This window comes from Thermothelomyces heterothallicus, assembly GCF_042370625.1.
Source record: "Thermothelomyces heterothallicus CBS 202.75 unplaced genomic scaffold P884_scaffold_6, whole genome shotgun sequence".
NCBI classification, from domain to species: domain Eukaryota; kingdom Fungi; phylum Ascomycota; class Sordariomycetes; order Sordariales; family Chaetomiaceae; genus Thermothelomyces; species Thermothelomyces heterothallicus.
The window spans coordinates 412,516-431,601 of record NW_027192567.1 but is presented as its reverse complement, the minus strand read 5'-3'; the positions used below and the strand labels follow the sequence as shown (position 1 = coordinate 431,601).

Here is a 19,086-nt window from a genome sequence, read left to right as displayed (position 1 = left end):
CTCGGAGACGAAGAGGGCGACAACAAGCCGAGCCACGTCGCCGTGGTCCAGGACCTTCTGCATCGGCTCCAGGCCGAGATTATCATGCGGACGAAACTGGGGAGCGACGTTACCGTCATCCGCTCGGACTTCAAGTGGTTCGGCCCCTCGCTCCCGCACTCCACCATCTTTGCCGTTGTCGAATATTTCGGCGTGCAGGCAGAGTGGATCGACTTCTTCCGGCGAGTGATCGAGACGGACTTGAAGTTCCAGCAGGACCCGCCGGATACTGCTGCGCGGACCCGGAAGCGTGGAACGCTCATTTCAACCCCCCTGGCCGACTTCTTCTCCGAGTCCATCCTGTTCTGCCTCGACTACGCCGTCAACCAGCAGGCGTCCGGTACGCGCTTGTATCGCCTGCACGATGACATGTGGCTCTGGGGCAGCTCCGACGCTTGCGGCAAGGCGTGGAGCATCGTCACAAGGTTCACCGATATTATGGGCCTCGAGCTTAACGCGGACAAGACAGGCTCTGCGCTCATCATGGCGAAGAAGAACGCGGCCGCATCCACAGCCTCGTCGGGCTGGCTTCCCCAAGGCGACGTGAAATGGGGGTTTCTGAAGCTGGATCCTGCCACCGGCCGCTTCCTGATTGACCAGGAAGAAGTGGACAAGCACGTCAACGAATTGCGCCGGCAGCTGTCCGCCTGCCGGAGCGTGCTGGACTACATCCAGGCGTGGAACATTTACGGCCACCGCTTCTTCTCCAACAACTTTGGTAGGCCGGCCCACTGCTACGGCCGCGCCCACATCGACAGCATGCTGGCGACCTTCAAGCGCATCCAGACCGCGCTCTTCCCCGACCACCCGGGAGGCGTCGCCGAGTATCTGAAGCGCACGATTTCCTCCCGCTTCGGCATCCCCATATCCGACATACCCGACGGCTACCTCTATTGGCCCTCTTCGATGGGTGGCCTCGGCTTGCAGAACCCCTTCGTCTTCCTCCTCGTCAACCGCCGGAAGGTGACCGAGGATCCAGAAAAGCTCATGGATGAGTACCTCGAAGCGGAGGAGCTCGACTACGCGCGTGTCAAAGCCCGGTTCGAAGGTGACTTCTCCTTTTTTTCTTCTGATGAAGACGACGCCGCACCCCAGAACTACACAACCTTGGACGCCAATACCTGGCGTAACAAGCCCGAGTTCGCGGACCTGCAGAGCGAACCCTTCATGTCGCTGGCCGAGTTCACCCGCTACCGCGAGCGGACCGTCGGACGTCTCGGCGACGTCTACCGCAAGCTGATCAGCGAGCCGGAGGAGACGTTGCTCGAACCCAGTGGCGAGATCGCCGCAGTGTTCGTTGGCCAGAAGAGGTTGGTGAAGTGGGACGAACTGAGCCCCTACGAGAAGTGGGTCGTGCAGCTGTATCACAAGGACATGATCGGCCGCTTCGGAGGCGTTGACGTGGTAGACCAGGGCCTGCTGCCCGCCGGACTGATTGAGATGTTGCGTCAGAGCCGCTTCCGCTGGCAGGAGTGAGTGAGGGAAGAAAAAACGGACGCGTAGGATCTTTAGCTTTGGTTTGCCTTCATGTATTTACAAAGTCCAATAGAGTATTGGTTCCTTCCTTGGCGTTCTGAGGAAAGAAATTCGGGTATTCAATAGATCGATACACCCCTCATATGACACCCGAGTGAGCGAGCATACTAGGGATCTGAATGCGTGCCCGAGGTTCCGTTTATGAGACTTAATTATAATGGCGCTCCGGTGTTGTAATCGGCGCTCTCCAAAGGAGCGTAGATAATTCTCCGCTAAGTGGCTTTGGCCGTATACGTCGACTTTAATGCTGCTGTGGACTGCAAGCCATGCAAAGGGCGCCGACGTCAAGTTCGGTCTCACACGACGACAAGGCGCGAATCCGGTGTGCGAAGAAGAAACTCATTTCACTGTTGGCATGTGGGTTTGACAATTGTGTTAACGACGGCCCAAATGCACCTTCCCATAATTAACGTTAATTAATTAGATAATTACTCACAGCACGCAAGGCAGCCAAAGTTAACCCCCGTCCCGAGTGTTAGCTGCAGCGAACTGTTTTGGCAAGAGCCAAGATTTACTCCCTCTCTGTTTCGGGACTCACCCGCATATTAGCGATACCTTTGATAGGGGCAGGAGAAGCACGAGAAATATCAGGAATGTCATCTTTCTAGCTTTAAGGTCTCGTTGAATCCGGCGCCGATCGAGTCACCTGACTAGATGAATTATTAATTAATAATTATTCTCAGGTCGCAAATCAAACAAAGTGCACGAAATCAAAGCCGTTTCCCGCTCTTCTGTTCCGCCCTATTCCTTCCTCTCAATTACCCTGGCCAAGTCGAGTAAATTACATGTGACGTCAGACTGTACGGATCTAGTTGTTGTTTCGCGTTTCTCACCAATTTCTTACCATCACCAGCCTAGAGTAACTTGCGGCCCAGTTCATAACCCTGCCCTTTCGGTAATTAATTAAATACTGCGTAGCTCCCGGGCGACTGACAACCGCAGCATTTGAGCTATTAATTACCCAAATTTGCCCAACTTACCGGTTGCATTTGCTCCATCATCTGGATAGAATGGGACTGAAGAAGCGCAGACGTACCAGCAATGCCAAATCCAAGTCGTTGCCAAAGGCAACAAAAGAGCCGGAGCGTAAAGGAACAAAGACGCCCTCAACCCGAACGCGCGCCCGCGGGCCCACCACCAGAGACCCCTTCACCCCTTACCCACCGTCCAAGGTCTACCGCCTCATCGAGCCGGGCCCCGTCCTGCTCGTCTCGACGGGCCCGGCGCCGTCCCCGGCCGGCAGCCCCAGCGGTGACGACAGCTCCACTCCCTCCTCCTCCTCCTCCTCCTCCTCCTCGGCGGCGGCGGTGGCGGCGGCGTACGACATCAACCTGATGACGATGGGCTTCCACATGATGCTGCAGCACGGGTCGCCGCCCCTGGTGGCGGCGTGCATCGGCCCCTGGGACGCGACCTACGCGCGGCTGCGGGCGACGCGGGAATGCGTGCTGGCGGTGCCGAGCGTCGAGATGGCGCAGACGGCGGTGGACATTGGCAACTGCAGCGCGGCCGAAGACGACACTACAGACAAGTTTGAGAGGTTCGGCCTCGCCGCGCTGCCCGCGGAGAGGGTGGGTGCGCCGCTGGTGGGCGGGGAGCATGTGATTGCCAACGTGGAGTGCGTGGTCGAGGACGACGCGATGGTGGACAAGTACAGCCTGTGGGTGTTGAGGGTCGTCAAGGCGTGGGCCAACCCGGCGTTGATGCCGGGGAAGGGCGGGAGGATGTTCCATCACAGGGGGGATGGCACGTTCAGCGTGGATGGCGAGGAGGTGTTGGACCTCAGGGAGAGGATGGTCAAGTGGAAAATGTTCCAGGATTGAACGGCCGTTGACCGCAAGTCGCGCGCTTGCCTCTTTCATCTTGCTAATCATTTAATTAATTAATCACCATTCACTCTTTCCCGGCTTTCTACCCATCATCCTCGTCTACACCTCTTTTTCTTAGGCGGTCTGCGTATCTTGGACTTGATAAGAAGAGCGTCGAAGGAGCCAATAATTACTTGAATAGTAATAGAGGAAACCTCAGGTTTTTGCAAACATCTAGATTAATTATGTCTATGAAATGTTGAGTGCTCAAGTGAGAGATGGAATCAATCCAGAACACGCAAGACAAGCAAGCGTAGACAGAAGAAGAGCAAGCATGTAGTTGCAAACAACCCGCTCAAGTCAACCGCTCAATTTCTCGGGTCCGGATCACGTCGGGATTGGGCGACATGGCTGCCCGGTTCCGGGGCAGGCCGGTCATTCCACGGCCGTCCGGGCGAGACCGCCGGATAAAAGTGGTGGCTGACCTGGCCATGCTCGGATTGCTGCTATTTTTGGCACCGGGCGTGGCAATTGTGTCGTCAGCGCCTGTGGGCCGTGGTTGCTGGGCCAGCGATCTGAGGGGGAAGAGGGTCAACACAAGCTTGTTCCGTGGATGCGCAACCTTGCACAGAGGCCGCCATAGTTACATGTTTGCACAGTGCCGACGGAGTAGAGAACGTCGAAAACATGCGACGGCGTAAGTCTAACTTAGTTGATCTCTGGTTTCGCCTGACTGGGCCATGGGTTGTCTTGTCAATCCAAAACGGCCACGATGCTCCTTGATTGCTTCAGGTTGTTCCCAAACTGATGCACCAAGATCAGTCCCGTCCTCTGCTTGCTTGGGAGCGAAAACAAAGCACAAGCTGAGCCCACTAACAAAATCCTTTCAACTTCGCAGTAGGCCTTTATGATTGTACTGTGTTAATAACTACTGCGCAAGACACGAATGAAGCCGCCTTAGCTTGCAGCTTGGCGATCTGATAGACGACGATCGAGGGTGACGGGAATCATCAAGACGGTCTCATGCGCGAAACCGCGGGAATGACCCATGATGGGCTTCTCGTTTCTTTGATTGGCACGAGGGTGCCGACGGCTGCTGTGCAAGCGTCATTCAGTGTGGCTCGGCACTGTGCTGCAACCCACTGCCAAGGCTCTCCCGTCGCCTGGGCAAAAAGCCCAGCGGGCTGTGTCGGGATCCATCAACCTGTGTCGTGGAAACCTGGGTGCTGGCCCTGTTTTGGGACGCACCGCGCGGCTCTGTTCTGGTCCATCTTTCTGACTTTGTCAAGCACCGATTTCGTCCCGTTCTGCCTTCGCTCGACAATCTACTGTGTAATCATCTGTTTCAGCGCAGCTTGCATACATCTTATATACCCTCGCTTTCTGTGCGACTTGAGTTGTTGGCGCACTTGCGTACCCCCTGCCCGAGCCGACGACTGCGCATCGCCAGATCGTTCCGTTTCCGAGCCAGGAGCTATCACCGCACTACCGGCCAGGCGATAATGTGGGAGGACTTCGAATTCGACCCTGAACGGATCCCAACTTTCAAGTTGGTTTTCCATTCGCTCCAGATCGTCTTCGCCTTCGTGTCGTGGTGTCTCGAGATTGCCGTTTTCAGGGCCGACAAGTCAAGGATCGTGGGCAACAATGGGTGGACCTTTGGAGTGGTATGGACGGCTTCGCAACCTGTCTCGGATCTGGCTTTCGGGGAAAAGTGCTGACCTCGATATTTCCCCAGTTCTTCCTCTCGATCCCGGCCTGGATATACCTGATCATGGCCCCGCGGTTTCCACGCACGCGCAAGATCGCCGAGCCTCACGCCATGTTGGTGGTCGACACCATTTACACCATCATCTGGCTCTCGGCCTTCTCTACCCAGGCCGCATACAACTCTCAGAATCTTTGTGGCACCGCCTGCAGCGTCAGCAAGGCCGTTGTCGCAATGGCAGTCTTCGTATTGTGCGTTCTCGAACCAAAAACAAACCCCCACCCGCATTGTGGACATGCCGGCTCGAGGCTAACAAAACAACTTCCCCTCCCTGGGTTGTGTAACCGCAGTCTCTTTTTCTGCGTGACCACCTTCTTAAGCGTCTGGACCCTCAAGTACTACCAATGGAACCACCGCCTGCCGGGCTACGACCGCGCGCAGCTCAGCAGCCAGAACATCGACCCGGACAAGGCCGCCTTCTCGCTGGCGCCGCACGACGAGGAGGCCTACGCGCCCGTCAACATGGACGACCACGATCACGACGACCGCGTCGACGGGTCGCACTACGGCGGCGCTGGCAGCGTCGTCGGCGGGCGCTCCGACTACTCGGACCCGTACGGCCCCGGCACGGCCAGCCACGTCGGCGGTGCCAGCACCGTCAGCAGCTACCACGACAATCCGTTCCGCCAGCAGGAGGCGAACCCGTTCGACGGCCAGGATACCGAATACCACTCCGGAAGCCTGTCTGCCGCTTCGGGGCGGTATGCCGCGGCCCCTGCGGCGCCGGCGGCGGATGGGTTTGAGGAAGCGAGGTTCCCTCAAGCAGACTACGATCGGATCGGAAGGCCATGATGAATGCCAAGGCAGCGTCGGAACGATAAAGAACGGGCAGATGAAGTAGGTGAGCGGGGGGACCGGAGGGACGGGAGACCACACTTGTATGGCTACACGACTTTTCTGGGGGAGTGGGTTAGTTACTTGTGCATTTTCTGACTTCCTCGCCTGGCCGGGGTATTATGCAAGTATGAATAGCGGCGTCTTTGCTTAGCTTTGGTGTTGCTGGCGTTCATAGAGGGTAGATCACAAAAGAGATACCAACGAAAAATGCAAAATAACCATCATCTTCCTTATCTTTCTTCCCTCTATATCTCAAAAAGCTTGTCCCCAGGCGCTACTAAGTGTTTAAAGCGTGATCATGCAAGTGTTGCCTATGTATATGTAATTTAAACATTTGTTCCCTCGGACAACGCCTGACGCCAGTTACGGAAACATGACACTCCGGGCTTCCCTTGCCCATTGTTCTTTTTTCTTTATAAGCCAATGCGTAACCGATGCACCTGATCGTCCTAAACTTTAGAAACCCCCCTCCATCGCAAACAAAAGAAAACGCTAGCGGCGAGTAAAAGAGAGAAAAAATAAATAAATAAATAAAAAATCACGGGGCCTCCTCCCCCAACAGCCCGGCTTTCCTCAGCCGTTTCCTGATGTCGGCCGCGGTCTGCTGCATCGGGTTGAGCTTCATGTCCCTCGCCATCGCGGCCGTGTCCTGCCCGTGCCGCGCCACCAGCCGCCGCAGCCACTCGAGCTCGCGCTCGCTCTGGTGCCGCACCGCCTTCTCGACCGGCCGGCTGGCCTCGCGCTCCAGCGCACGCAGCACCTCGGGCTTGCCGCTGTCGTCGTCGTTGTCGTCGTCGTCGTCGTCGTCCCCGAACCCCCCCCACTCCTCGTGGCGCTTCCGCTGCTGCCCATCACCCGCCTTCTTCTCCTTCTCCTTCTCCTCCTCCTCTGGGTCCGAGTCCAGGTCGTTGAGCGGGTCGTTGAGCGGGTTGTCGCCGCGCAGGACGCGCGTGATGCGGCCCGAGCTGTCGCGCTCGACCTTGACCTCGCGCACCTGCAGCAGGCCGTGGTCGCCCGACCGCACCGCGAGCGGGTCCGCGGCGGGGCGGAGGAGGGCCTTGTTGTTGGGCGCCGTGCCGCCCGTCGTCTTGCCCAGCTTGGCGACCAGGCCGAACCGGCTGTAGTTCTGCGAGAGGGTCTCCTTCTTGTTCCTGGGAGGTGGAGTGGCGGGTTAGCGGCTTGGGACCCGGGACGGAGAAAGAGAAGGGGAGGAAGGAGGGAGGGAGGGAGGGAGGGAAGGGGGAGTCGAACCAGTTCTTTGCGATAATGTCGTTGCCCAGCGGGTTGAGCGCCTTCTTGCGCCGGTTGGGCATCTTGATCTTGGGGCGCGAGGAGCGCCGCTTGCGCTTTTGGAGTTCACGGCCCATTGTGCCTAGGTTGAATCACGGGGATTCCTTTTGGGTTGGACTGTTGGCGACGGCAACCTTTGGCCTGCCTGTTGTTTTGCAGCGTTGCTCGCGATTCCAAAATTTCCCCAGTAATTGAGCGATAAGGCGCTTTGCAGTGGGGTTCGCTGCTTATCGGAGCCTTCGACTGACAGCTGGCAGCCGAGTGCCATGTCGAGCAACCACTGCGGGGTCATCCGTAACTCGTGCTACTAGTAATAGTAAGTTACCTTCGTTCCTGGTGGACTTGCTTCTCAGCTCCTTTGAGCGCCATTCAAGCAGGCTTATATGATTCCCTGAACCATGGGAACTGGAGAGGCATTCAATAACTATGAGGATCGCAGGCCGTCTCTGCTACCAAGTTACACCAATCTCTTGACCAAAGCCTCCGTTGCCATTTGAATGTTACTCTCTCTCTCTCTCTCTCTCCCCTCCGTATTTTTTTCTTTGCACTTTTCATTTGCTTTCTTTTTCCCCCTTGCTTTCTCCCTCTTGCCATTCCCCTTATTTGGCAGTAGTGCTTAACCTCCGTCCAGCGGGTGCTTTAGGTCTCTGGAATTTGGGGACAGCGAGAAAGGAGAGCGAGCCCATTTTCCCATTCGCTCTTGCACAAACGACGCTCTTGCGTGGAATATCTTCGTGGTTGCTTCGGCTGGCTGGCCTGACTGTGCTGAAAGCTGACCGAGAGTATATGTCCTCGGTCGAGCAACGCGGGAGGCTGTTCTGCCCAAGAAGAGCCCACAAATGTTACTGCGCGCTCAACGTCCACGGGAAGAAATAAACCAGCACGTCTGATGGCTCGCTCAATGGCCAGCAGATCACCTTTGACTTGGACTTCGCCAACACGACGATCAGCCTGCGGAGACGTCCCTTCGCGCAACAAGACTGATGAGCCGAAGCCGACGCAAACCACTGCCTCCCGCGCTTTCCACCCCCCGAAGCCAACCGATGTCAACCCCGCGTTTTCCCCTGAAGGGAAGTACACAGGCTTGCGTGCATTACCAACCTTCGACTTTGGGGCTTCCTTCCTGAGTTTAGCACGCGCATGATCAGGCTCGAGTCTGCCAGGCGCGAGCGCACAATGAACACTACCTCTGTCGAAGCGAGCCTGCAACCTCTTTTACATTTGCCAACTGCTTCTCCTCCCCCCCCTTTCTCTCCCCCCCCCTATCGGCAATCAATCTACGCAGTAAGCAACTGCCCTCTTGAGCTGAGCGTAGTAGTACGTTGTAGCCGAGGGGAAAGGGAGAAAAGGGATCGGTCGGGGAGGGGATCACGTGTGGCGCAGACGATTGCCGATCGACGGTCCTTGCCATTTCCACCTTTGGGTTTCCAGAAGGTCGTGTCGAAGGGAGGCGCCAAGGGTCGTCATGCTCAGGTCAAGCAGACAAGAAGAAGAGAGAAAGATGGGGGAAACGGGTCGATCGGGAGATGAATCACAAGCTCGATCGATGATGACGGCAGTGGCTTGCCGCGCCTTGGCCTAGTGTACGGTATGCCCACTTTCCTTTCGGCTCCTCCGCTCTCCTATGTGCAGCAAAGTGCCATAAGGAGCTCAGGGAGGTATGGACGGGGTAGGTGCCTGAATGGATACCTACTCATGCATGACAGCTTAGTATTGCTATTGCTAGTATTGCGGTAGGAGAGAAGCTATCCTCTCCGCGAGCGGATATCCCGCTCCTCGGTTAGTCCCGCCGATGCTGGCGCCAGGCGCTGCAGAAGCTCGATATCAACCACGTTATCTATTCATTTGGTCCAAAGAGATTGGGCGGGGGGGAGGGGTGTGTGTCTGCTGCGGACAGGGGAGGAGATATCGGCCAAAAACCGCGTTTCGGGAAGCTCGCCATGCGTGATGGGCGGCCTGGATTGCGCCAGCGGCGTTTTTTGCGTCTAATGCCGATATCAGCTTGCTGCCCCCCACGAAACCTTTCCATCCCAGGCTAGATTGGCCGGATCGTTCCTTCGGAAGACGGATTTGTTCCTGGCAGTGGTACTCGACAGGTACCTGAGCTACATCTGGGATAGAAACGAGAGAAAAAAATGAGAAAAAATTAAAATAACATCAGGAGACGGCAAGATGCGATCGGTCCCACTTGGTGCTTTGTCGGTTGGGCAAGTGCATGAATTCTAGATGCGACTATAGACGCGAGTAGTGTCGGTCCTCTCTCTCTCTCGGCGTCTCAAGTATCACGACGAGAGAGCAAGCGAGCAAGCAGAGCAAACGTGGCAACTGGACTCGAAAGATGCCCCAAACCGTGGACTCTTTGTTCACTATGTTCGCTCAAGGAGCCTTTCTACCTGCGTACCTAACTAACTGTACTTGCTATGAACTGACCAAAATCGATCACTACCTCCGCTCCGCGCCAGATGGATGCACCGTCCCAAAAATGAATAAGAAAAGGGTTCCGGGCATGCAGACTTGGTACAAAGTGAAAGGAAATAATCAAGACCGCCATGGACGCTCTGCCGTAACTTGAACGGAGCGCACACCGGGAGAGAACCTGCTCCAGCTCTTTAAAGAAAAGAAAAGAAGAAAGAATAGAAACCACAAACAGACCAAGACCACCCACCGGTAACTCGTCAAACCACCACCAGCCCGCTGCCCCAACCCATTATGCTCCAACGTACCTCATGTATATGCCGCCTGCCAGACTACGCCGTGTATATCCCCCTCACCATCTGTATACTGGTTTATGATCCTCTTCGCCTTCATCGTGCCGTGGCCTGCCCACCCTCTCTTCCTTCGAACCCCCCCCATTCCCACCCCGTTCCATCATCATCATCGTCGTCATCGTCATCATCAAAACATAATCCACTCTACCTCGGCGACCCCGGGACCGCCGATACACTTGGCCCAGTTAAAGGGCCCGCCCTTGCCGTTGCCGCACAGGCCGCCGCCTTGGTGCTGGGAGTACGGATGCTGGTTGTGGTGGTGTGGGTTCCGCATGGCGTCCCCTTCGCCGGCCCACAGGCGCTCGAGAACCTCGAGGGCAGCCATGTTGTTCATGTAGCCGCTGCGGGCCATGATCTCTCTGCACTTGGCCCGGACGATGCCCTGCTGGAGCTCGTTGACGCACTCGCTGCCGGCGACGAAGAGCGGCCAGAGGAGGAACTTCTCGGCCGCGCTGCCGGCCTCGAGGCTGGTGGCGTAGTAGACGACCTGGCTGACCAGGTTGCGGAAGTTGTTGTGGTCCGAGGGCACGTTGGGGCTGGCCAGCCGCTCCGTGTAGAGCAGGGCGGCGTAGCGGAAGGCCTCGCTGAGCGAGCCCAGGTCGCGCACCTGCCCGTTCGTTGGCGCCTGCTGCTGTAGTGTCGTCGCCGACACCGAGACGGGTCCCCCGGACGACGGGTCCGACGCCGGCGACATGGCCGCCGCCAGCGAGGCGCGCACCCGTGCCGCGTCGAACTCCCAACTCTGGAGCGCCTGCCGGGCCTCCTTCCACTCGCGCCAGAACATGCTGCGCGGGTCGTCGTAAGGGGTGGTCGCGGCCTGGAGGTGTCCGGGGCTCAGTAGGTCGTCGTCTTCGAGGTGATTCGGCGCCCCGCCGAAGCCGTGAGGAGGACCGTCGAACCGGACGCTGCTGTTGATCGGGTGAGGCAGCCCGCCCAACATGCCGTGAGGCGGAAGGTGGTTGTGTTGATGATGATGGTCGGAGCCGTTGAGCTGCGGTGGAGGGGGAGGCTTGAAGGGGGCGCCGAGGGGAGACGCTGACCGAGAGCCGGCGACCCGAGGTAATGAGGAAGGATTGTAAAGGGGCTGTACTGGGCGGTGTTGAGATAGGAGGTTGAGCCGGCCGAGCTTGCTGATGGTCTTAAACAGCTCCCGGTCGCAGCCGACAAGGTTCTCGGTCCCGGGGGGCAGCAATTGCGTGTCTGGGGGGACGCCGTAGAATGTGGTGGTGAGTTGCGGTTCCCTGTCGTTGACGCTCGCGGATATCGCGTCGAAGTACGTGAATAAGGCCTCCATCCAGGCCGAATCCCTCGATGCCGGATAGGGCGACATCCTCCGTAAGCTTAGGATCTTCTTGACGCCCGCAAACTGCGTCTGGAACTTGGCCACGCCCGACTCGGCCATCCGGTAGTGGCAAAACAGCAAGATGGTGGCGAGGACAGAGTCATGTATCGACTTCTCGGCGTCGTTGAGCTGCTCGTTCAGCAGGCGGACGGCCAGGTTTCGGTGCTGGTATTCCTCGGCGAGGGACTGGTCCATCGGCTGCGCGTCGGAGCTGCCGTCGAGTGAGCTCGTCGTGTCTAGCTGCCTCTCCCCAACATCCCTGCCGTGGTGACCGCGACTCAGCCTCCTCTTCATCCTCAGATTGCACGCTGCGAGCGCGCAGATGGCGTGCTGCAGGCTCCGGCTGCTGGTGCCGAGCCGGAGGATCTGTTCCCTGAACGGGTTATGGGGCCCGTCAATGAATACCATGCTGGGGCACATCGTCTTCTCGTAGTAGTCCATGAAGAAGGGCATCTTGGTGATGAGGTCCGGGCTGACCTGCAGTACCGGCGAGGGCGACTGCGAGGGGAATGACCCGGGCCAAGGCGCTGGCATTCTGTCCGGGACGCTATGCGACACGGACTCCTCGTCCACGCTTGATGACGTCCAGTAAGGGCCATGCGACTGCGCACTCGAGCTGTACGACTCCACGTCTGGGGTTCCGGGAACTTTGAGGAGCTGTTAAAAGACGTCGTTATACGAGAGAAGAGATGGGAGTGCTTGTGTGTGCACGGTTACTACTCACCCAAGACGTCGCAGTCCTGAGGCATCTTGCGACTCAGCTGCGCTTCCATGCTGTCGACATGGGAGAGCTGTGAGTGCAGGCTTGAGGCGGGCTCGGACGGCGCGTAAACAAGACTGGGGCATGGAGCCGGTGCGCGCGAGTGTTCGATCATCATCGCGGCAACCGGGCTTTGGGGACCGGGCGAGGTGTGGCTGGGAAAGCTCTCGTAGACGATCGGGCTGTGGATGAAGGTTGGCACCTCCTCCCTCGGGAACGAGTGGCCGAGGGGGGACATGTAGTCCACGTCGCTCATCGAGTCGATTGGCGTCTGGATCAGCTCTCGCTGCATCATGTCCCCGGGCGACGAGACAGGAATGTGAATCTGCCTGGGCGGAAACCTCGACGCGTCGTTGGTCGGGATGCTCGATGAGAAGGGGATGTGCGTCCAGCCGGGCGGCGCCGTCTCGGTCGGGGACAGGTGTGACATGTCGTAAGGGGGAGGAGGGAATTGAGGCGTCGTCAGCGACGCGGAGGGGTTCCGCCTGTGGTCCATCTCCATCTTCACTTCCACCTCTTCCCGGGCTGACCGGTCATCCTGCTCCTGCGGCCACTGTCCCGTCGAGGCGAGAGAGCCGGTCCGGGCTCGTGGCGCCGTCGTCGTCGTTGGCGACTTGACGGTCTTGGGTGAGCTCACGGGCGGCGCCTTTGCGATGGGCAGCGACAAGCCGCGCAGCTTGCCCCGGCTGGCCACGCCAACGCCCCATGTCAGTTGCGTCTTGTAGCCGGAGCAGTCGTTGCCAATCTCCAGACACTGCGAGCAGTAAGGCCTCCTCCTGTCGCACTTCACGTTCCGCTTGGCGCAGGTGAAGCAGTCGTCTGCGGCACCGCCGGCCGGGGCGCGTCTCCTTCGTTTCCTGGCCGAGGCGGCATCCTTGGCCGCCGAGGGCGCCGGCGTGTTGATCGGGGCTGTCATGGCGAGCGCCCTCGTGGAAACCGGCGGTTGAAAATCCTTTATCGTCCCTCTCTTATCTGCTTCCGAAGAGTGCAAACCCTCAAATTCCTCTTCCTTCCTATACCTTATGTTAATTCTCTTTTTTCTCCTCGCTCTTTCCCCGTACCTCCTTTCTCTCTCCGGTTTCGATGGAAGAAGAAAGGGCAGGTCTAAGGCCACGGGGCGACAAAGCAAACACTACCCGAGACAGCGTCTGGCCTCCAAGGGACAGCAGCTGATAGCTCGTGTGGGTAAGGGTAAATACAGGGTGAGATGGGAAGAGTCGGGGTCCATAACATGAAGAGTAAGCAACAATGGACCTGGGGGCCGAGGGGGAGTAAAGAAATGTCAGCAGCAGGGTCGCTGGGTTGGAGGGCTTGTTTTTAATCGAAATGGCGGCGGTGGTTCCCAGGGCCCAGCAAAGCGGCAGGCGCTCTTGTGTGGGCAGGCCCATGTCTGGTCCCAGCCCAAGCCAGCCCCCCTCCCCTTTCCGCCGCCGCTGCCCTGTCAAGGTGAGGTGAGGTACCTGGTGTACCTTGGGGTACATCCATCTCCTTCCTCGGCACACGACAGTACTATGGTACATACACTCCAGTAGTTGCACGCTAGCGCGCCCCCCTCCCCCTCCAAGCGTGGAGGCAGCACTGCAGTGGTGCAACTGGCTCACCATCGGGAATTGGACGGTCGGCAGGTGGTGGGGGTGTGCAGAGAGGCCAGGGATGGACAAGGGCTGTCAAGACCCACGCCCTTTAGTGCACTCAGACCCTGGTCGCTCGACCCCGGGGGGGGGGGGGGGGGGGGGCCGATGGCGGATGGCGGATGGCGCCAGGGGCGGGACGGTGCCGTTCTGCGACCGATTCCCAGCAGACAAGCACCTCCTCGTTCAGGGTGATGATAGACAGATTTCGAAACTGCAGCAGGGTGGCAGCAACATATCTCGAAGTAGCGTTGAGCGCACGGGATGAGATACCACGTAGCGTAAGAGAGGCCGGATCGCTTCCAGGACGCACTGGGGAGCGACCAGCGGAGGCTGCCGACTTCCGGCACCAGCAGCATTCCCCCCTACTTCGCACTATTCAGGACGCGATCCCACTCCGCAGTATGTACGGACGTACTCCGACTGTAATAAAGCACTAGTGTAGCCTGCTCCGTGCTGCAAGTGGTGTGCGGTGTGGTGGAAGACGGTAGGATCGAATAGTTGCCGAAAAAATATTAACTTGCGGTTCGTTTGAGAATCCGGATATTCCATCGAGAAACAACGTTATCCTTGCCAGCAGCAGGCGAGAGACCATGAGCTGCATGAGCAAGGTTCGTGATCGCACGGGACCGGGTCAGAGAGAGAGCAGCAACTTTCGCAACGAAGCGGATTCCGTCACCCGAAGCGCTTTCGACCTGAAGTTTCCTTGTCAAGGCGATCTACTCTGTATGGCTGGTGGGGGCTGCGAAACTCAGGCAGCCACACATTCGCGATTTGCGATGAGGAATCGGCAGGGTCGATTCCCTGAGCTGCTCCTACCTCGACGAGGCTGGGCGAAAACTGGGGAACAAAGATCAGGTAGCCACTCCGAGGAACCTACAGTACGGGCTACTTAATAGGCTACTTTACGCAGTACAATAAGTTACATAACATACAACCTGCGTAAGGTACTAGTAAGTAGGTTGAGGTAGATAATTGGACGAATCCTCACCGCAGGCCAATTGCGATTTCCATCGGCCCTCTCCAATCAGATCTCGGCCAGACCATTCTTTCCGGGTTTTCCTGAACCTTTAAATGTCCAGTCGGAGACGGCTGTCACATCGCTGTTCTGCCTTTTCGCTAGGCAGCAGGGAGGTGGCCGCGGTAAGGATTTCGATAGCTCACAGGTCCCGAGACGTCGTCTACAACAGTTATTCTACAACGCCCTCCTGCAAAAACCTCGACTACGCGCTATCTGCGATGTCGGCACGGCAGTTGATGCCCGCTGAGATTCGAGGTGGGTTAGCACTGGCCCACCGCGGGTTCCATCAAAAAGCATGGCAGTTATCAGACGGTTGCGCCCATGGGAACAACAAACAAGGAGCACATGGATGGGTACTTCGTATCACTGGCGTCATTGACTTCCATCTCGGACAGATTAACACCACGAGTCTGCTTAGCACGTCGACGATGACCGAGATTCTCGAGCATGCCTTTATGAGACCGGTCGGGGGCCTGTTTTAGCGCCAGAACAGGCCGTGGCCGCTCTATTGTGCAGATTTGAGACAAAAGCATGCTCGAACTCGTGGGCATCCTCTTCGGAGGCTCCACTTGGGACAACGCAACGGAAACACGCGAGACGGCGACATTAGTGTACACTAACCGCCATGCCGTTGTTTTGCACCAGCTATTTCTTGTAAGGTGACCTTAGAGTATGTTTGAATTGCGCTACTGGATCTTGGAAGCATGCAACTGCGTGCACAGTCGGCGCGCAACACGAGGAAGCACAACTCGAAGCCAGCGAGCCGGATGACTTTGCTTCCTGACAGATCTGAGTGGGCCTGGTTTCTGCAGGGATTCACTGATTGCTCGCCTTCTGACACGCACGCCACCTGGCCCCGGGTCGGGAAGGGACTCGACGAAAATAACCAACCTGATAAGACGAGCATGTGCGCTGCAAAGTTCATGGTGGACTCGGGGACCGCCGACGGGAATCTGTGGGCTGCCCAGTCGCAGCGATTTGCGGGCCGAAGCTCGCGAAAAATACCAGGAGCGGGACCGGCTGCAGCTTTTGCCGCCAATCGGCCACTGGAACAGGTCCCCCTTGCTTATCAATTGCCCACGCCAGAGCGCGGGATCGTTTATCAGCGCTAGCGTATTGTATTCAACAGATTACTTCGCACACCACGGCGAACACTCGCGAGATACCGCGCCGAAAACTCCGAAGCCCATCGAGGCTGTCGGGCGTTTTTATATGCTCGCTAAGCTTTGCCTAGGTAACGGAACACCAGGTAAATGGTGGTCTTCTCGAGAAGCCATACCCGAATCATCCGGTATACAAACTCATCCCACAAACGGCCAACCGCCAAGAGGGAAGCTTTAGTCAGGTCGTACAACAGTTTGCAAAACGCTTTTTGAATGTATATGTGTTTTACATCATCGGATTCTACGGACGAGTCCCATAGGGGCCTCTATCCTCCCTAACTGGTCGTGTATGACGCACTGGACGCCTGGATGGTTTGTTTGCTCAGTGCGGCCCCATCAAGTACTTCCGGTATTTCTGGGTCTGTTTGGTGCCAAATATGCCTTCGAACGCCTCTCCGAGAACCTAGCCGTGACCGAGTGAGCCTCTTGTCAATTGTTCCAAGATGTCAAAAGAATGTTGGGCAGCCTCTGGGTTTTCCGTCTCCGCAGGAAGTTTGCTACATGTCGAACGTGGTCTCGGAACGCCGCTGACCAATGCCAAAGAAAGCTTCTCCACGTTCGATATCCATAATGGTTCGTTCGGAAAACTTTTGGCCGTTACGATTGGATGACCGCTTTAGCATAAAACCACGTTTTTAGCGTCCCTCTTTTGTCGAAATTTCACCTGGTTCGAGCTACGCTAGATTTTTTACTTTAGTACGCACAATTCCGTACAGTATACCAGGGAACCATGCATTCCGTACGGAGCAAGAGATTGTGGTCATTATAGAACGCCCGACAACCGTCGTGGAGCACACACAGAACTTGGTAGAGTTCCAACCAGAACCGCAGATAAGCACGGGTAGCCACTGCGCCGCACCTAATCCCGTTTTTCCCAGGCTCGACAAACCAAGTATGCGCTGCGGCGCTGTTATGTCCGATCCTACATTAAAACAATCGTGGGGACCACCTCGTTCAACAAGTCCGGGGTAACGTGAGAATACCCACACCTTTCGCCACCCCTTTACAAAAGTGCCATTTTTCGTATGCACCCTGCAATCAAAAAAAGGTGTTCAGTGCACACTTGCGGAGCACAACATCGGCATGATAGCAGCGAGCCGGGCATATCTCCTGGGGTCTCGGTAGCGTGTTGTGATCGCTTCCAGAAACAGCTCGTCGCGCTTCCGACTTTTGTCGAATACCAACTAGCGTCCTCCGTCCAAACACGCTAAGGATCAGGGCTTCTCCACTTAAGTTTAGCAGCCCCAGACAATCAACCCAGCGCACGGAAGATATTTGCCGACCAGGGCCCATCGCTTTCACGTGCTTCGGTGGTGTAGAGGCAAGGATTCTGGAGACAGATCTTAAACCGTACTCCATATTAAACAAAGAAAGCGCTTACAGCTTTCGCTTGTGACGTCGATCCCTGAGAGCCAGGCAACGAATCGCTAAGGAGAATCTCGGGGCACCAACCGCTCTTGTATGTACATTACAGTACAATACGTACGATCCGGTAAAGTAGGCATAGAGTATGCCCCATTCACAGTCGTTTGGGTACCTCACTTTTGCTAGGTACACCGCACGATATATACTTGTGTATAGGGTGCATGTACACAGTAAATAAACATCGGGACGCTAGAGGAGGCGTTTTCGGCGAGAAGCAATCTAGCCGGTGGCCATCCGGTTATGGGCAGCTACTGGCCGCTTTTGCCGTCTGAGTCCTTCCCCTACCATTGACCCTGCAATCAGCGCTACACCGGTTCGGGCAATGGCCGAGGCGCTAGGTACGCCTCTCATTGGCTACGCTCGAGTCCTGAGCGCTACGGTCCCTGGAAGTCGCACATTGAGGGCTCCGGGCCACATTCGACCTGCGATGTGGCTGAAGAAAACGGCCCTTTTCCCTCACGCGGTCTCGCGGCACTACGTCTTGGCTTCCGCCTAACTCAAAACCCCAAGGCCGGGGGTATTGCGTTAGACTGCCCAGCGCCAGGCGAAGTGATTTTTTTGCGCAGCGCTGAGATTAACCGTTTGCCAAAGCCTCGGCATCACCCGTTTGGTTGGCCTTGTCTCGTCAGCCCCGGGCCAGCTGCAGTTTCGGCTCCGGAAACAACAAAGCCTCCCGAGTCGTAGGCGACCCTGTCCCATCACTCTCACGGGTTTCCTCAAGAAAAGGCAGGCTGTAGGTGCCGAGATCTGCCAGGAGATTCATTCATTCGTGCTGGACTCGGCCACTCCACGGGCGTTGCGCGAAGCAAGTATGTGCTTTCAGGAGCCTGTGTCTGTATTGAACGGATCATTTTCGTGCTTCGAGGTCTTCCTGTTGTAGACAAGTTCATCGTTAAGAACTTGCTCGCAATACCGTGACCGCATCGTGGCGCTCGCGCTCGCTTGTATGCGCCGTTCGAGCAGGCATCCACCCGACGGGGCCCTCCTACTGCGAAGGCCAGCAGGCGCGATTTGTACACACGGTACATACTTGTACTCTAGTACGCTCATGCTCGCTAACGATTCCAAATTACCGCAGATATCAAGTGTAGTAAAGTCTATCATCTGTATACGCATTTGCATCACCTAGGGATGTTCTCAAAAATCCATTTCCCATACTCCATCCTCTGAACAAGCAGAAAGTCGAGCAATCGAGGCCGACTCCACTGTTGTTAAGCAGCGCCAGCGAGGAACGTGCCCCCCTTCGTAATTTATCACTTACTGTAGTATTTACAGGAATGTTCAGTACGAAAATTGTTCAGGCAAGGGCACGTGAGAAGATAGAACTCTATACTTAGACTACCGCTTAGTACATTTGCACTACCAGTCGGGTACGAAATCAGTAGTTACACTATCAGCGAACCATTCATCCTCCGGCTGGCTCCGACGGTTGGGGAAGGATGGAACGTTGCAATCTCTGGCAACGCCTTCCCGTATCCGGGAAAGTTCCGATTTCTTACTGATCGTGCACGGCCTCCCCGCGTCTTGGCGTTCTCCTATGCCGCTTTCTGTCACCGAGCAAGCCCAAAAGCTTGGCGTCCTTGCAGTGTCGCATGCTTCGCCTTAGCAACAAACGAGGGCTTGGGCAGTGTAGAGCACGTACCCCCATTGCACATCCACGATTCCCCGCAACTTGGGGATTACACACACCCAGCTGAT

The 19,086-nt window shown here is 56.9% G+C and overlaps 5 protein-coding genes across 5 annotated transcripts; 3 read left to right on the top strand and 2 right to left on the bottom strand.

Moving 5' to 3' along the window:
• Window positions 1-2,585: 2,585 nt before the first annotated feature.
• P884DRAFT_268196 (uncharacterized protein) lies at window positions 2,586-3,398 on the top strand (the record flags this gene model as incomplete). Its single annotated transcript, XM_069442178.1, has 1 exon — window positions 2,586-3,398. The coding sequence occupies one exon, from the start codon at window positions 2,586-2,588 to the stop codon at window positions 3,396-3,398; it is 813 nt and encodes a 270-aa protein (XP_069299199.1).
• Window positions 3,399-3,747: 349 nt separating this feature from the next.
• On the top strand, window positions 3,748-4,269 carry P884DRAFT_257149 (uncharacterized protein). Its single transcript, XM_069441123.1, has one exon. The coding sequence runs from the start codon at window positions 3,791-3,793 to the stop codon at window positions 4,082-4,084; it is 294 nt and encodes a 97-aa protein (XP_069299198.1). The 5' UTR covers window positions 3,748-3,790; the 3' UTR covers window positions 4,085-4,269.
• A 616-nt stretch (window positions 4,270-4,885) lies between these two features.
• P884DRAFT_328273 (uncharacterized protein) lies at window positions 4,886-6,255 on the top strand (the record flags this gene model as incomplete). Its single annotated transcript, XM_069445589.1, has 3 exons — window positions 4,886-5,050; window positions 5,122-5,342; window positions 5,472-6,255. 3 exons carry the CDS (start codon window positions 4,886-4,888, stop codon window positions 5,941-5,943), a joined length of 858 nt encoding a protein of 285 aa, XP_069299197.1. The 3' UTR covers window positions 5,944-6,255.
• A 271-nt stretch (window positions 6,256-6,526) lies between these two features.
• P884DRAFT_298153 (ribosome biogenesis protein Nop16) lies at window positions 6,527-7,355 on the bottom strand (the record flags this gene model as incomplete). Its single annotated transcript, XM_069444580.1, has 2 exons — window positions 6,527-7,139; window positions 7,240-7,355. 2 exons carry the CDS (start codon window positions 7,353-7,355, stop codon window positions 6,527-6,529), a joined length of 729 nt encoding a protein of 242 aa, XP_069299196.1.
• Window positions 7,356-10,149: 2,794 nt separating this feature from the next.
• Window positions 10,150-13,450, bottom strand: P884DRAFT_219904 (fungal-specific transcription factor domain-containing protein). The gene is made up of 2 exons (XM_069439429.1): window positions 12,113-13,450; window positions 10,150-12,035 (listed from the first exon to the last, which is right to left on the bottom strand). Exons 1-2 carry the CDS (start codon window positions 13,062-13,064, stop codon window positions 10,174-10,176), a joined length of 2,814 nt encoding a protein of 937 aa, XP_069299195.1. The 5' UTR covers window positions 13,065-13,450; the 3' UTR covers window positions 10,150-10,173.
• Window positions 13,451-19,086: the final 5,636 nt, after the last annotated feature.

Coding starts and splice junctions, on each gene's coding strand:
- P884DRAFT_257149 (XM_069441123.1), top strand. CDS start 3,791: ATGGCTGCCCGGTTCCGGGGCAGGCCGGTCATTCCACGGCCGTCCGGG.
- P884DRAFT_219904 (XM_069439429.1), bottom strand. CDS start 13,064: ATGACAGCCCCGATCAACACGCCGGCGCCCTCGGCGGCCAAGGATGCC. Junction 12,036..12,112: donor TCAGGACTGCGACGTCTTGG/GTGAGTAGTAAC, acceptor AGCTCCTCAAAG/TTCCCGGAACCCCAGACGTG.